Genomic DNA, 16,617 nt, shown 5'->3' on the forward strand with positions numbered 1-16,617 from the left:
ATGGAAGCAACAGCCAGTCGGAAGGCATGTCGCTCAACATTTTGACTCTAAGCAAACTCGTTGTCACTATATAATATAGGCCACATGCTTGGCCAAAAATCAATGACTACACACAGTGATGATGCCAATGACCTCGGGCAGTAAAGGCCAACATGTTACCAAGAGACCATTAAGGCAGTTGTAGACAAATAGAAATGTTAATTATGAGATATCAGTACAGATATTTGCAACAATTAAAACCATTTACTTGTAATGTACAGTTTGGTGACTGTAAAATACTGTAATGTAACCTCAATCAATCTTGAAAATGAAAACAATGTACACTACTAACCTTAGGGAAGGATTTCTGATGCTCATACTTCAGGCTGCATGGATACACATACAAATTATTAATGTATGAATCAAATGTATCACACAATGAGGCTCTGTCAGGGACAAACTCGTCTACTTCAAATGCAGGGGGCTCAACAGGGGGATTAGGGAATGGCTTGATTGGAACGAATGAAGAAGTCAATGTACCTAGAAAATATACACACAAAAAAAATTCATCTAAAATATAAACTGAACTAATATCTGAAGCACAAATTATAAATTGTTCAACACATTCTGTCATTTTGAGATTTCTTTAAAATTTTGTGATTGTTATCTACAAAGTTGTATTTTTGTACCTTATAACCACACATGCAATAGAATTGTGAAATGAATGCTGTCAGAAATTGAAAACAACCGTCGTAAGCTACAAAAATAGGAAAATATCTTTTGCTGAAGTTAGTAGCATTATGAAAAAAGAAAACAAACAAAAAAATTACCATATTTAAGCATGAAATGTATTAACTATTAAGCTTTGGAAATTAGCATGTAATGACACTGTCATATATTGGTGTGACTTGCACGTTTTCTTTTCTTAAGTTCTAAATTTTATGTAACTATCAGTGCTTTTGACCATAATATTTTGAGGATATAAGATGGGGTAATTAAGTAACTATCTACTATTATCATTACAAAGAGAAGTTATAATCCAGCACTAAGCAATAAAGGTTAAGACAAATCATGTGAAACACACTCCAGCTGCATAACTAACGGATACCATCGATTGTGTTAACAATTAAAGCTTCATCCAATGAAACAGCTCCTAAGTGCAAAATGACAACTAACCACTTAACCATTCAATAAAAACCATTCTGGGACATCGTCAAATTCAAAATGCAAACTGCATCCATTATCTTGTTGTGTAATAAACCAAAGTTTTAGACCTAATGACTGTTGAACGTCAATTTCATATCACTTCTTTTCAAATGTGATTTTTAACATATGATCAAGGCTTAGTGCTATTTGCAAAACACACATAAATATTGACTTAATTACACTGTACTGAAAAGTCATATCTTTCTTGCTTTCTTTAAAAGACAATAGAATGTGTGGCAGGGCACAGCTTGATACAACCACAGAGGTTGAACCCAGAATAGTACAGCCAATTATAGACACAACATGCAAGTAATTTGGATTGTGGTTAAATGTTCAACACAGAAATAAGGTCTTGAATAGAATGAAAGTCATCAAAGAATTTTGACATAAATAATAAGCAACTAATACAGTTAAAGGAAATGCTTACCAAATTTTTTTCCCTTATCCCTATATAGTTAGGGTTGTAACCCATCAAGTCAATTAAAACAGTCCTTTTGTGAACCTTAAGCTATAATTCAAAACAGAACCAAGCACTTATATTCAAGTTATTGCTCAGAACCCATAAAAAATTCCTTGTTCTGGCTCTTCCTCAACATTTGGGGTTATATCCTCGAAAATCATTATAAACAATCTATTTGTCATCAATAACCTTTAGAAAAAATTATCAAGATCCACCAACTAATACAACAATTTTCAAATTACTGCAAGTTACTTATGATGACTACAACAGCACCATACCATTATATGACTGGACAATTTTTGCAATCATTTAAAAATTTTAGAAACACCTCAACCCAATTAATCAAGGGAATGTTTCGCACTAAATTCGGTGTTGAAATGATTCTCCTACAAAATACCGTACATAAGCTGACTACATACACCAAAAATAAAAGATCAAATGATAGTACTGTATTTAAAACACTTAAATAAATGGAGGAAAGATATGGTATGGAAAGAGCATATAAAAATATTTCCCTCATTTATGTAGTGTGGTAATATTACATCTCGTGACTAAGGTTAATGAAAAAGACACAGTGCACTAAGGTCAAACCTTTTTTTACCTGAGGGTAATTGTTTTTCTGAAAAGTAAGGTTCTATAAGTCAAGTTGAACAGAGCATGAGTTCTTTATTACATGGCTGTTAGTGATTATATACACAAAAAAAATAAACAAAAAAAAACTTACAATAAATATATAATTGCTAACAGCTTTAACAAAAGAAACTAAGCATTAATGAAGTTTATGAAATTTTATAACGTAAATTCAGAATGACTTATATTCATCTGTCACTAATGTGTATTTCAAAAGTGAAAAGTTTAAATAAGAATGAAATTTCAATACATATAACTTAAGGTACTTTTAAAAAGAAATCAGGGTTATATAACATTTGTAATTGTAAATTTTCACTATCTTCTTAAAATATATGGCAACAATAGTTTGTGTAGATTGACTTCTGAATTTACTGATTGATGCTTTCAAAACAAACAGATGCATGTGATCGATGAAAGATAATAAAATCTATACAATATAAAGATTTATAGTGACACAGACTATCATTTAAAATAAAGACAACACTTATTTATTTTAATATCTTACTCTGTAACTGCTCATCAGTATTAAGCCTTTTAAGAGTTATCTTCAGAGTTGCTGGTATTTCCTGCAGTTTGGATTGCTTCTCTGGTCTAGAAAACATTGGGCAATATACATGTGAACTGGAGACAGTGTAAGGCAATTTTTCCCACAGTTTATTAACAGGGCATCAAGTCATAAAATTTGCTTCAATCAAAACTTCTTGGTCGATTTTAACATAAATGTGTTGATCTAGCATTAAAAAAAGCTGAAATACTTGTACCACCACTGGTACATGTTTGTTGATTTTGGCTTTTTAGAATGCTAGTCAAAGACTTCCATTATTACACAAATGTAAACACTGTATCCAGAGAATATTTTATTTGTTTTCCTAAGCTGTAAACTTATGTTTGAATAGCAGGATTGTGTCTGAATTACATAAAAAAATAGTTGTACTTATTTCATTGTTCAACTGACACAACACAATGACAGACATGATTTCATGAGCCAACCAAAATACGGACATTACCAAAATTGGCAGAAAACATACAGTAAAAAAAGAAACATAGCAGCAAAATCCGGAATTGATAAAGCTTCAAAGTGGAAAATAATCATGTTTAAATGAAGTGTGTGTTTCTTATAAATTCATTGTTGTCTGGCTTCTGTCATGAGCAAAAACAAAAAAAAAGTTTGGAAAGTAAAATAAGTGTTAAATATAGGCCCTTACTTTCTGAAATCTTGTAGATGTTTATTAAGATCCTCCTCAGAGATTTTATGACCATCATATCTATATAGTGGCAGTGTTCTAGGACCATACTCTCTGGATAAAACTTGGCTGAAATATACAGTGAAAATATCTTTGATAGTATATAATAATTTGTGAAAGCATGATGTTGTGATTGTGAAAAATAGAAGATACAAAATGAAAATACATTAATATTTGGTGGTAAGGGGGTGTCTCAAGGGGATTCATGCATAGTTCACTTTAACTAATATAAATTTAAGCCTATGGTAGAAACCAATTATAGTATAACATTTTCCTGCTTGGTTAAAATTTCACCATTAAATGCATTGTCATGCGCAAATCTGTTTTTCACATGCCAGTATCACTCTGTATTCTAAACTTTTTTAAATGATTACAGCCAGTTGAAAAGAACCAGTTCCAATTTCAATACAAATCTTGGTAGGCTACTAAGTACTTTAAATAGCTCTCTAGGTAGAAATTTGCCCTACATTATACCAATGTGTCCTACTAAACTACTTCAAAACACCTGTGTGACCTTTTGGACACTGCCTTTTAAGTTTGAATAGCTGTCAATTACGATGACCTTAACCTCTATCTCATGTCATCCATCACTGTGTTTGGGTAGCTTGTACTCTATATACCAAGTGATTTACTTGTTTCTGATTGGATAACACTGTTCATTTTATTTAAATATTCATAAGCTAAGCTGAAGTAGTTTTAAGAGCTTAAAGTTATGGTAACATTCATTACACTTTTGCAAAATGGCCATGTTTTCAGTTTGCAATATGAATGCATGCACCAGTCCTTTCAAGGACCTTCTTAATATTAAACAGTTTAAAAAAAAATGTTAAAGAAATGTTGTAAAAGTATCATTTTTAATTTTTTTTTCAATTTACAGTGACTGTTTCTATAAGATGCCCTAAAATATAAACTTGAAAATGTACCAGTATAGAAAATTTAACAATGATTTAAATGACCTCAGTAAGTATTTACTTGATATTTAGAGTTAAACTCATCATAATTGACAGGTATTCAAACTTAAAAAGGCAGTGTCCAAGAGATCACACAGGTGTTCGGTGGTAGTTAAAAAGGACACATTGGTATAATGTAGGGCAGATTTCTACCTAGAGAGCTATTTAAACTACTTAGTATCATACCAAGATTTATATAGCAATTGGAACTGGTTCTTTTCAACTGGCTGTAAGAAATTTCAGGTAACTTCAAAGTCAACTTTGTTTCTGAAGTGACATATACTATAAGAATACAATGTATCAAAGTGCATAAGAAATTTATAACATAACACTTAATTTCATATTACATGCCACTTTAATATGAAAGATAGTGTTCCATTAATAAAAAAAAATAAGTCAAATTAATTGGTTTTCCCACTTATCTGTTATAATACAATCAATGCTTTAATACCTTTTTTTTTGGTTTTGATCATAAAGGAACTCTGATTGCTCTAATGCATAATGTTGTAACTCACACCCAGAGAACTAAACCTACCAAGCAGCCCAGGCAAAGGGAACTATATGATGACCAAAATTCTAAATTCCCTCACACCTAGTGAAGAAAACTTACCAAGCAGCCCAGGCAAATGGCATCCTATGATGACTTATATTCTATATTCACTCACACCTTGTGAAGAAAACTTACCAAGCAGCCCAGGCGAATGGCATCCTATGATGACCTATATGTTGACAGAACTGTTTCATCTGTTTATACTGTTTACTGCCATTCTTGCCTTCCACTGCCTTTAGATAGGTCTCTATCGCTGGCCCTAGTGGACCCTGCAGAACCTTCTCTACTGTTACCACAAGGTAAACTTCTGAGTGGCAACTCACAACAGAAAATATACCCTATAATCATTATAGTTCTTTAATAGAGATATCAATAAAATTTCTATAAAGTGTCTGAATGTAATAATAAATTGACTCATTTCTGTTCTTTAATTCTTGTATTTTCACAAAGTTTGCTGAAGTAAATACAGCAACAATATTGTTCTATATATCATCGTAAGACCAGCACACTGGAAAGTGATTATATGTTATCGAAAATTTTAATTTTTAAGGCAGAATTTTCAGTTATATAAGTTTTTATCAAAGTAAAACAATTATTTTTGAAAATAGCTAAAACACCAATAAATCAACAAACCTGTCTCTTCTTGGAGAGTAACCAGTTTTCATCCAGTCCATTCAGAGGTGGAGAGGTCTTCTTCCCCTCAACACTCTGTAACTTATCAGCAGCATGTAATACATCATGTGGAATCATTTTGATTATTTCTGGATCATTAGGATCAACACAGAAATCCTCAGAAATCTTCCTGCTGTCTTTGGCATCATATAATGAAAAAGTTAGGAAGAACGGTTCAGGCTGAAAAATTTCAAGTTACAATTGTGTAAATAGGTTCGTCTTAGTCCTTAATCTATACAATGAATGTGGAGGCTTTATTCCTTTGAAAATCAATTCTTATTTCTTTCTCTTCTTAACTTGAATTTATCTCAGAGGAAACCTCATGTTCTGTACAACAACTATTTCTTCAATTTATAATTTCAATTTGAATATATATTTGACACACAGAATTCTGAAAAATATGTAGGTCTATTAAACCAATACAAATGTATCAATATTTACTCCACTGCCAGATGGGGGGATTCTCTGGCTAAGGTAAGACTCCCTTCCATTGGAAAACATGTTTATTTCATGCCACCATTCTGTCAAAAATGACAAAAGCATAGTCTGGAAATCCACTTCCCAAACTCTGAACCTGTTTCAGCACATGAAAGCATTGTAAGAAAGTGTCATTTAAAATTACAGAATGCTAAAATTTCTTTTTCATTGCAATTTGAATTAGTTCACTTCTAACTAGCTATCCAAAAATCTTTACTTACATTACTACAGGCTTTACTTCCACCAATGCCCTCTTCAGCTAGACTAATCTGTAACTTTGTTTTAAACTCTAACAGCCCTAAGAGAAACCGCTCACCAAACCCTCTTGGAAACACATCAACATCTGACTCCTCCTCCGAGTCTGAATCTTCTGTTAATACCATTCTCTGACGTAAAGATATATTAACTTTACAAAATCTAAATTATTTGTGTTCATTCAAAACTGCATTAAGATTTTATGAAGACATTAATCTCCATAGAACTTTCATTTTGCCATATAGAGACAGTAATACTTCTCCAATCAGTAAATAATAAAAAATTATTAGCTGAACTTTAATTGTATAAATTGCATTTTTTTTGTGGTGATAAAAAACCATAGTAAGACCTAAATATGTTTTAATTTTGCTATTAAAAGATAAAAGACCTTCTCCTAAAACTAAAATCATCATTACTCACATTTAAGTTAGGATAAACCTTGAAGAAGTTCTGTCTGTCTCTGGCTCTTGCAGAAGTAACCATAGATTCTGTTTCTCTAGAATACTGCAATTTAGGAGTTCAACATTAATGTCAATCCTTTTTACATTTGAAACATAATAATTCTTTGAAGAACCAATCCATATAAAATTCAGACACTTAAAAAAAAAACCCACTGACCAAATGATGCTTTTTTTCGTCTTCATATGCTATAATTTTACAAAATGATAGTCCTATCTGTATTCAGATCTGCACTTTTTGAGAAAAACATACATTTATCTTCCTCAACCAAATCAAGAACAGTGGCTCTTGCAAAGTGCCAATTTCATATACAGTCTAGAAAATTTAATCTCAAATGCAAAATAACCACATGACAAGCTAAGACTGGTCATGTGATCTACATGTATAACTGTTTGTTAATTAGAAATGAAAGTGTATTTGGTGGATTTTTAACATGCATAAATCACCTCCTGTCTGATTTTTATAAAAACTTGTACTTAATTTCAATCTTTATGAATCAATAAATCGTTATAAAATGATTCTATACTTTCAATCATACTTTGTCCGTGTTCAAATACATGGAGATTAAGTTAAAAAAAACTTCTTTCATACAAATGCATATATCCTATTTTCCAGCTCAGAAAAATTCAACATTTTCTACTTTTGCACTCCATTTCATTTTTTTTCTCAAAGAACTTTAATTTCAAAATGACACAAGTAATAGATAGGAATAATTAAACAGTTCTGATGACAAATTTATTTACCTTGTGAAGCTCAGGATGCATACTATTCTCTGGCACAGCCACTCTGTCAGGGGTGTTAGGTTCTTCTGGAAGAGCAAAAAAGGAGAAAAAAATATCAGAAACATGTAAAGGAATCTATCCTTATATACACAACCAAAAGTGAGGCACATGTGAATCATATGAACTACAATATAATTATCAAAGAAATTGTGTGTGTGTTATTACCATATGATGACCATATTCTTTTAAAACAATATTTACAATATAAAATATATGATATGATTATCATATATGTATATTGAACTTTTGGATGTGATACTGCACTTATACTAATTCAATCAACCATGTTCAGTATGTAAGGTGGAATCATCATTATTCGTATTCAATAGGACTATCTTTTCACATTTTAGTGAAATCATTTGTTCAGTTGTAATTTAATTTTGAGGTGAACCAAAACACACACACACACACACACACACACACACACAGTTTTTTCCCTTGCAATAACATATGATTACTTGAAAGTAAGATATATGTCACTAATCTATTTTTAATTTAATGTCTATTTATCTACAACTAGACTGTGACTAGATAATATATATATGACACAATCATACGTGTGCTCAACCAATCAGTAACACTGTCACCATTGAAGTGACTCCTACACTTTAACTACCAAACTAAGTATCACAGTGTTTTTTCTAGTGCTTGTCATTTTTCGTCAATGACGAAAGACTTTTCAAAATGACGAAAATAATCGGTCTCATTTGATCACTTGAAATCTTTGAAAGAACAAAAAAACATTAAGAGCTGTAAGCCCAACATTTATTCAAGTGGCAAAAATGACAATTTTATTACCCCCAACCTAATTACAACTCTCAACAGGTGTCAAAATTTTGTGTAAACAATCACCAATTACTCTAATCATGCACATGGAGTAAATGTCGATCCCTTGACCATTCAAGCATGAAAGTTCAAATGCCGGTAATAATTGTTGTCAGGAAAATTCCTTTACTTCTCATTATCATTTATTTTTGTACGTCAAACTTGAGTTCAAACAAAATGTGGGCAATTTTGTCACTACTGTGTCACTACACTTTTTATGATCTTTTTATGATCTTGAAAATATCATTCATGCTATCAATGATATCCTGAGGGACCAATAGTAAATTTATTTACTGAAAAATAATGACATAAATTATCATGAAGTCGGTCTGGATCCCAAATGTACAGTTGAAAATTTTGCTAAAAATAGAATCTCATGAGGTAACAATAGGGAAATACCTATTTGAAAATATTTACACCTGTTGAATGTAGCAGTGGTGCATGTTATGGCAGTTCTATATCAACATTGTGCCAGATGTATTTCAGTGTTTCGACAAGGGTGGCAATGAAGAAAACAGCATTTTTTCAATATATGAAATACATTTATAATTATGCCAGGGATGTATGCTCCTGATAAATGTATAAGATTAAGAGTCTAAAGGGATTTCTATTTTTGATTATTCTTAAAAGCTGGGGAGTTTCTTTATTAATTAAATCTCAGGCATGCTTTTTGGATTCTCTGGAAAACATGCTTGCATAACAGTGGAAGAAAATTATGTGCTTTATTCATATGCAATGTTCATGTATATTTAAGTTTTATTTCATGTCTTCACACAGTGCTGTAAATAATAGATGACTCTAAAATATCTTATGTCAGATGCAAATACACTTACAAAAAAAAAATAAACTATTAAAATGGTCCTCTTTTTCTTGTGCGAAAGTGACTAAAGCTTCCAAAATCTTGGAAAAAACCCTGTATTCCATTCACTAATTTTTTTATTTAAAGTATTCTAGCCTACCTCTAGCCTGCTCCAGTGATAGCTGAGATGCAGTTTCTGCCATGTTAATGATTTTGTTTATACTGTGTATCCAATCAGAAGCTTCAGACTCATTATCTGCTGATAACAAATATGGTGCCCGACTAGACATCTTAATTTCAAATGAGTATTTGCCTTTCTTTGGATTCTGGAAAATGTTATTGGATTTTACATTCATTTGCAAACTAAGATTTCCCAAAACCAACATTACCCAATGTATTGACTGGGAATACTCCTTTTTTGCAAAATTATCATCATTCAATTTGAAAATAAAAAACTTAATAATTACTATGTGTTCTTATTAATGTCTGGATGTCAACTACAGTTATATATCAAAATCTGTACGATAATTAAACTATGTCAAAAAGCTTATTCACTTGTTCAAAAAAAATCCCTAATTCCACTCGTATAATATGCCTGAAAACTAGTATATGACAATCTGATGGAAGTAAGGTCAGGTAAAAACACTACATGTTCATGTACATGTACCTTAGCACCAGTCAAAGGTGATTATTATGATTTATATTTGTGTATCTTTTTATATCCAATAAAATTTTAAAGTAAAAAAAAAAAAAACTCCGAGATTTCAGGAAAATCTCAAAGAATCTCATTTGAGATTCTTTATGAAACCAGGCCCTGGGACATGAAGAGTTCTTCAATAAAATAGAGTTGCCATTTATATCATTTTCCTACTGAAAATTGGACTTCAAGACATTGTAAAAAAATAACTCTAATCCCTATATAAATAAAAAGCTTTGCAGAACTCTGAACAATTGGGACAAATATTACCACAATAATAGTTTCGACACACTAAAGCATATGGACTTACTATTCATTATGGACACAAGATCTGGTTTGGACACTATGTTGCACAAAATTTGAAATTTAATTTTTTTTCATAATCAGACCAAAAATAAATAAGCATTTTTTGGGGTGTTGTCCCTTTAACCATAATAACTTGAAAACCATATGAGATATCTGTAATCTGATTGAAAAATGCAGGCAGGGATTTTCATATGGAATTAAAAAAATTTTTTAAATGGAAATCAGACCAAAAATGAGAAAGTGTGGCCCATTTGACCCCTTACAAGTAGAAAAACCATAAGAGGTATCTGAAATCTGATTGAAAAATGCAGCAAGGGCTTTCATAAGAAATAAAAAAAATAAATAAAAAATTTGAAATCGGACCAAAAATAAACTAGAGGCTCAAGAGAGCCTGAATCGCTCACCTGGTTAACCATTTGCTTATTTGGAAAACTTGAGGAATGAGACAGGCTAAGTTAAAATCAACAAAATTGTCAAATGCAAGAAATGCTTTTCATAGCATTTTCATGACCTGAACCAGAATTTTGCTAAAGGCAACAATTTTTGAATTTTTTTTTCAAAAACCTGTCTTATGACCCCTAAGTTTCATTTTTAGTATAGGCAGCCATATCTATTCACGGATTAAAAATCACAACCTAACTATTATGCTTATTTTCATTCAATGATCTTAAATGGTTTTAGAGAAAAAGATTTTCAAAGTTGTACATGTGAAAAAAAAACAACAACAAAAACTGTTTCAGGGGTCGTAACTTCTACATCAGTCAATGAATGGTTTTGAAAACTTTGGCATAGGTCCTTCTCATGATGCTGAACAATTTTACCCAATGCCAGAAATTTGCAAAAGGCAAAGGTTTTTCAGTTATTTGCAAAAAACTGCCATCTGACCCCTATGTTCTATTTTTAGTTATGGCGGCCATGCTTTTTCATGAATCAACAATCCCAACAGTCATTTTGTGTGGGATACCCTAAGGAACATAAACGCCAACTTTCATTGAATTCTGGGCAATGGATTTTGAGAAGAAGATTTTCAAAGTTGCACATGTGAAAACTGCAAAAAAACTTTCAGGGGCCGTAACTCCTACATCAGTTGACCAATCATTTTGAAAATTTTGGCATAGGTCCGTCTCATGATGCTAAACAATAGTACCCCCCCCCCCCCACCGTAATTTGCTAAAGGCAACAGTTTTTGAGTTATTTGCAAAAAACTTTCATTGAATTCTGAGCAATGGATTTTGAGAAAAAGATTTTCAAATTTGCACATGCGAAAAATGCAAAAAAAAACTTTTTCAGGGGCCTTAACTCCTACTTCAATTGACCAATCGTTTTGAAAATTTTGGCATAGGTCCATCTCATGATGCTGAACAATATTACCCAGTCAGAAATTTGCTAAAGGCAACAGTTTTTGAGTTATTTGTAAAAAACTGCAATCTGACCCCTATGTTCTATTTTTAGTAAGAGTGGCCATTTTTCCATGGATCAAAAATCCCAACGGTCATTTTGTGCAGAACACCCTAAGGTACAACCATGCCAAGTTTAAAACTTGTCAGTCCAGTAGTTTCAGAGGAGAAGATTTTTAAAAATTTGTCCACTACAACGGATGCCAAGTGATGGCATAAGCTCACTTGGCCTTTGGTCAGGTGAGCTAAATAGCCGATTTTTTGGGGTGTAGCCCCTTTGACCCCCTTAAAACTTGAAAACCTAAAAAAATATCTGAAATCTGATTGAATAAATGCATGCAGGAATTTTCATAAGGAATCAAATAAATAAGTTCTGAATTCAAGTTAAGAATAAAAAAGTCAATTTTATTATTGGGGTGATGGCCACTTTGACCCCTCACAACCTGGAAATGGTCCAAAATGCATAAAATCTGCTTATACATTTGTTAGATAAGGAACACAGTAAAAATCAGAAGAAAAACAAACATTCTACATGGATTTTAACAAAAAAAAACCTATTTTAACACTCTTTGGCCCATTTTTCTAAAACGGTACGGGCCATAAACTCCAAATTATAAAGGAACCTTACTTTAGTGATTAGTAAAATCATGTCAAAATTTCAAAACAACTGGTCAACCTTAACTAAAGTTATTGCATGAAAATCAAGTGTCTACGGACGACAATGACGACAACAGAGCCATACCAACATACAAAAGCAAAATTTTTGTGACCGCATAAAAATCATAGATGAAAATACAAGATTCAGTTTAAATAGTCTAATTAATTTAAAACAGTGAATGTAAACAGAAGTTTAAAATTCACTTTCATCTTTTTCCCTATTTTTGGTTTATGTATAGGTAACTGAAATTACTTTCACAGCTTCCTCTGCCAGCTCCAGGAAGATGGAACCCTTTGCATCAATTTTCTTCTCATCTTTGAAAAACTCCAGAATGTATGTCATATCAGTCTGTTGTTTCAGCACAAAATATCTTCTCTTGAATTGCTGTAAAAGGGAAAAAATGATTGAATATATACTTATAAATATTTTTTTTTCACATGTTGATTTTATCTTTCCATGGAAGATAATGAGTGTGGATATTTGACAAAGATGATTATTATGATTTTTTTTTTTATATTCAATAAAATTTTTCAGTAAAAAAGAAGATAACAGGAATCATTTATCCAATGTGAGATCTGGAATATCTATTAAAGTTTTTGTTATGATTTTCAGCACTGCCTAATACCTATAAGAGAATATACCAATCTGACACTCAACAGCCAGGAAGAAGTGACATTCTGTCAGTAAGTACCTGTTTCCTAAAGATAACTAAAATGTCTTCTATAGGGAAATAGTTTTGAGGACAGAAAAGGAAGTGAAAAATGAAAAGGGAGAAATGTTAAATGAGGGGGAGTTAACAGTTAGAACCATGGCAATCTATGAATCTTTCAGATGATATATGGTTATCAGAACAGTACCATTACAACTATCACCAGTCTGCACTAATGTTAGTATCTTAACACCTATATGTAAATCCTGAAATAACATTGAGAAGTTTATCAAAATTTTATCATGAAAAATGCAGACACTTTTGACTGTGTCCATTTTTAATATGGCAAATGACCTCCATCTGTCATAGATATTTTACCATTCCCTGCACTTGACCAACAAAAAGCAGCACAACAGGTGTCTTTCAAGAAGCAGGAACAGCTTACCTTTCCAGAGCACCTGAGTTAACACCAGTTTTCAATGGGGTTTGTGTGTTTGTTTTTTCTGTGTATACTTTACAATGCTTTTTTGTTATATGATTTGTTGTTCATGTCATCCCTATGGTGTTCCCCTCACTATATTGTCCTCTTGTTTGTAACCGCTGTGTTGCTTATAGTATTAAAGATTGATATTAAAATGTACACCATATAATGGCTGACATATAAATCCTCAATAAAAAAATAAGCAATTAATTTTCATGATACTACATTTCATCTACATTGTATGTGTCCTTCATACAACTAAAAAACTATTGACTGATCCATTTTAAAGCTGGTTATAAAGCTGAATTCCATTCAGAGTTCCATTAGCAATCTAATAACATTTTATTTTCAATATTTATCGCCAACAAATACATTGCTACCCTCAGTAGATATTATAGACATGATACAGACCTTAGTAAAGACACTACTGTCTTTGCCACTATCAGGACCTTTATACAGCCATCCTTCCTTAGTAACAACAGACATTAACTGTCTACTAATGGCATCCTATAATAGATACTGTTCAGTAGTTTCAATTTCACCATAGTTAGTATTTATTTACATTAATAGTGCATGTCATAATATATCAAAAAAAAATTGTGAATAGGCTACGAAAAGGATTTTTTTTTCAATTATCTAAATGCTGGACAGTCAGTTATCTCCCTTATCTCCTTCATAAGCAGTTATTTGAAGTTCATTTAATGCTTTAGGAGACGGGTCAAGACATACAAATTAAGTAATAATGAACTTAACTATACTAGCTCATAAAATTCAAAATTTATCTCATTATGGCAATGATACTACAAGGAACAATAGAGAAGCAGAAAATTGCAAAATTGGAAGTTAAAGTACAGTACAAAAATCATATCAGCTAAATAATGAAGGAAAACCATCCCTGTTATGTTCACTTATCTGTAATGAACATTATTTAGTTCTTTACAAATGCCATACAGTACTTCAAAACCTTTTTAAAATTGATTTATCCTTCTTCCATTCTAAGTTTGCATCATAAACTAATTGGGATTGTTTGTAGTTTGTATTGAATATGTTTCAACAATAAAAATGTTCATGTACATGCACCTCATTTTGCCTAACCAATTCTCACATCAGTTAAACTTAATTACATGTACATGTACCAGTGCTTGTAACATACCTCATCTCTAATCTTTTCTTCCACCTCAGCATCTATTTCAAACACATGCTCTGGTAATGCTTCTGGTGTCTTCAGTCTGAAAAACAAATTTCAGAAATTTTAATACACTAACTAGGCCCAATAAGACTGTGTGATGGAATAGTTTCAGCTATAATCATAAAGTTACATATTTGAACACCGAGTAAAAATTCTAAAGTACAAAGAACTAAAATAATAAGAAATATTAAGAGCAAGCCCACAAAAAAGAAAACTCTGTCTAAAGTTGACCTAAATTCTTTTAAAACCAATGAGTAAGATAATCTCCTTTTGCAGTGATCTGACATTAATTATCTTCATTTATGCACATTTATGTATAATGCCTAACCTTCCTATAAAATGTGGGTTATAAACCAGCATCCTTTTGTATTCTTAGCATGATCAAGGAAGTTAGTGTTATGAAAATCTGAACATTACAACAACAAAGGATGCTAATGACAAGCAATTGACCATTTGATAACTTTAATCAGCAGTTCGAACAATATGAAACAAAAAGATAGAGGGACATACATGAACATATTACGGTAAGTTCAGTATACAACATGACCTACAGTTCTATGTACAAAAATTTGTGGTATAATGATAAAACCTAAATACAAAACAATATAAACTGTCACTGATGCATAGAACAATATATCCTGAGATTTCAATAACAATTTCTGCTGATGTTGAAATAATCATAACCTTTCATGCAGCTTACCTGAGAAGTCTTTGATATCCACCTGAGTATTGATCGTATTTATACTTGACAACATGGCAGGAGTCTGTGTAGGACTTGACACACTCCCGAACAAGTAAGTTAGTTACTTCTTGTGTGGCATTTGGTGGCACTGTCGAATGTAATGTCCGCATCTTTTTAGGACGGGTGGGTGGCTGTAAAAGGAATAGCAAAATAATTTCATTTAAGCTTACTTTTTATAAAGGCTGAACAATATAGGGTTGGGTAAAATAAAAACACATTTTCCATTAATCATTATTGTCATATAAAATTTCTTTAACAGAAAATTAAAATTTTTCTAAAGATAGGGAAAAAATGTTTTCAATGGGGTATTTTTCTTTCTAAATTAATATCAGGACATTTTTTATTTTTCAGAAATAAATTTAGTATTTCTCCTAATACATTCTTTCCAAATTATGCAACATCTGCAATCCATTATCATATATAAGTAGATACAAATGCACTTATATAAACTTAAACAGCATAATAACAAACCCTAACAAATTAAAACTGGGTGGAATACTACATGTATATTATATGTCATTTCATCAATGTAATGACAATTTGACATATAATTAGGTCATCTAAAATAAGCTTCTAAAATGTCAAATAATTCAATTTATGTATGCAGACTGTTCTACTCAGTAAAATGTATCACATCTTGGCAATTATATCATTGATAAGCTTCTTTGGTACAAAAAGACCAATACTGACAAATTTTTTGTACCTACAGGACTCATCAACAACCTAAACTCACTGTTACTCACTATGGTTCCAGAAAAAAGGCATAAGGAGCAATAATTTACCAATATTTCGTTACCTGATTTTTCTTTTAATGGCAATGTTAAGGTGTTATGTATGTCTACTGTATTAGACTCATAATTAATTTCTTGAAATTTTGTGTGTTTTGTTGTTGCTACATGCATACCATTAACTCATACTATTTTTACTTGCTCAGATTTAGCTTATTAATTCTGATATTGATATCTGTCTCCACTGTATTTCTAGATGGACTAATTATGTCAATCATTGTATTTAAGGATGTTGACCTAGGGTAAGGGACATAATTCTTGAAATCAGTAATATGTTTGTATCATATTGAATTTCAACAAAGCATATCAAGCTTTCATTTGAAACAGAATGAAATCAGTCCAAGTTACTTTGATGCTTACATGAGATTGATGTAAAATGCTGAATACAAATGTTCCAATGATTTGTAAGAGTTGTGTCCCTT

The 16,617-nt window shown here is 31.6% G+C and overlaps 1 protein-coding gene across 27 annotated transcripts in view; it reads right to left on the reverse strand.

Annotated features, from left to right (window-relative positions):
• LOC148625072 (dedicator of cytokinesis protein 9-like) overlaps nucleotides 1–16,617 on the reverse strand; it is a 71,313-nt gene that overhangs the window by 43,054 nt on the left and 11,642 nt on the right. For 23 of the 27 annotated variants that reach the window (XM_088568336.1, XM_088568324.1, XM_088568339.1 and 20 more), the window contains exons 3-16: nucleotides 15,366–15,538; nucleotides 14,630–14,705; nucleotides 13,888–13,983; nucleotides 12,599–12,730; nucleotides 9,449–9,614; nucleotides 7,626–7,690; nucleotides 6,844–6,927; nucleotides 6,390–6,554; nucleotides 5,653–5,871; nucleotides 5,155–5,357; nucleotides 3,481–3,588; nucleotides 2,781–2,866; nucleotides 2,247–2,264; nucleotides 332–519 (exon numbers count right to left, since the gene is read on the reverse strand). In XM_088568336.1, coding sequence (XP_088424462.1) covers nucleotides 332–519; nucleotides 2,247–2,264; nucleotides 2,781–2,866; nucleotides 3,481–3,588; nucleotides 5,155–5,357; nucleotides 5,653–5,871; nucleotides 6,390–6,554; nucleotides 6,844–6,927; nucleotides 7,626–7,690; nucleotides 9,449–9,614; nucleotides 12,599–12,730; nucleotides 13,888–13,983; nucleotides 14,630–14,705; nucleotides 15,366–15,538 — 1,779 coding nt within the window. The remainder of the gene's footprint in view (nucleotides 1–331; nucleotides 520–2,246; nucleotides 2,265–2,780; nucleotides 2,867–3,480; nucleotides 3,589–5,154; nucleotides 5,358–5,652; nucleotides 5,872–6,389; nucleotides 6,555–6,843; nucleotides 6,928–7,625; nucleotides 7,691–9,448; nucleotides 9,615–12,598; nucleotides 12,731–13,887; nucleotides 13,984–14,629; nucleotides 14,706–15,365; nucleotides 15,539–16,617) is intronic. The other 4 variants (XM_088568342.1, XM_088568331.1, XM_088568323.1 and 1 more) reach the window with 1 other exon arrangement.

This window comes from Perna viridis, chromosome 2, assembly GCF_037379345.1.
Source record: "Perna viridis isolate PV_CMFRI_1.1 ecotype Kerala chromosome 2, ASM3737934v1, whole genome shotgun sequence".
In the NCBI taxonomy this organism is placed as follows: Eukaryota; Metazoa; Mollusca; class Bivalvia; order Mytilida; family Mytilidae; genus Perna; species Perna viridis.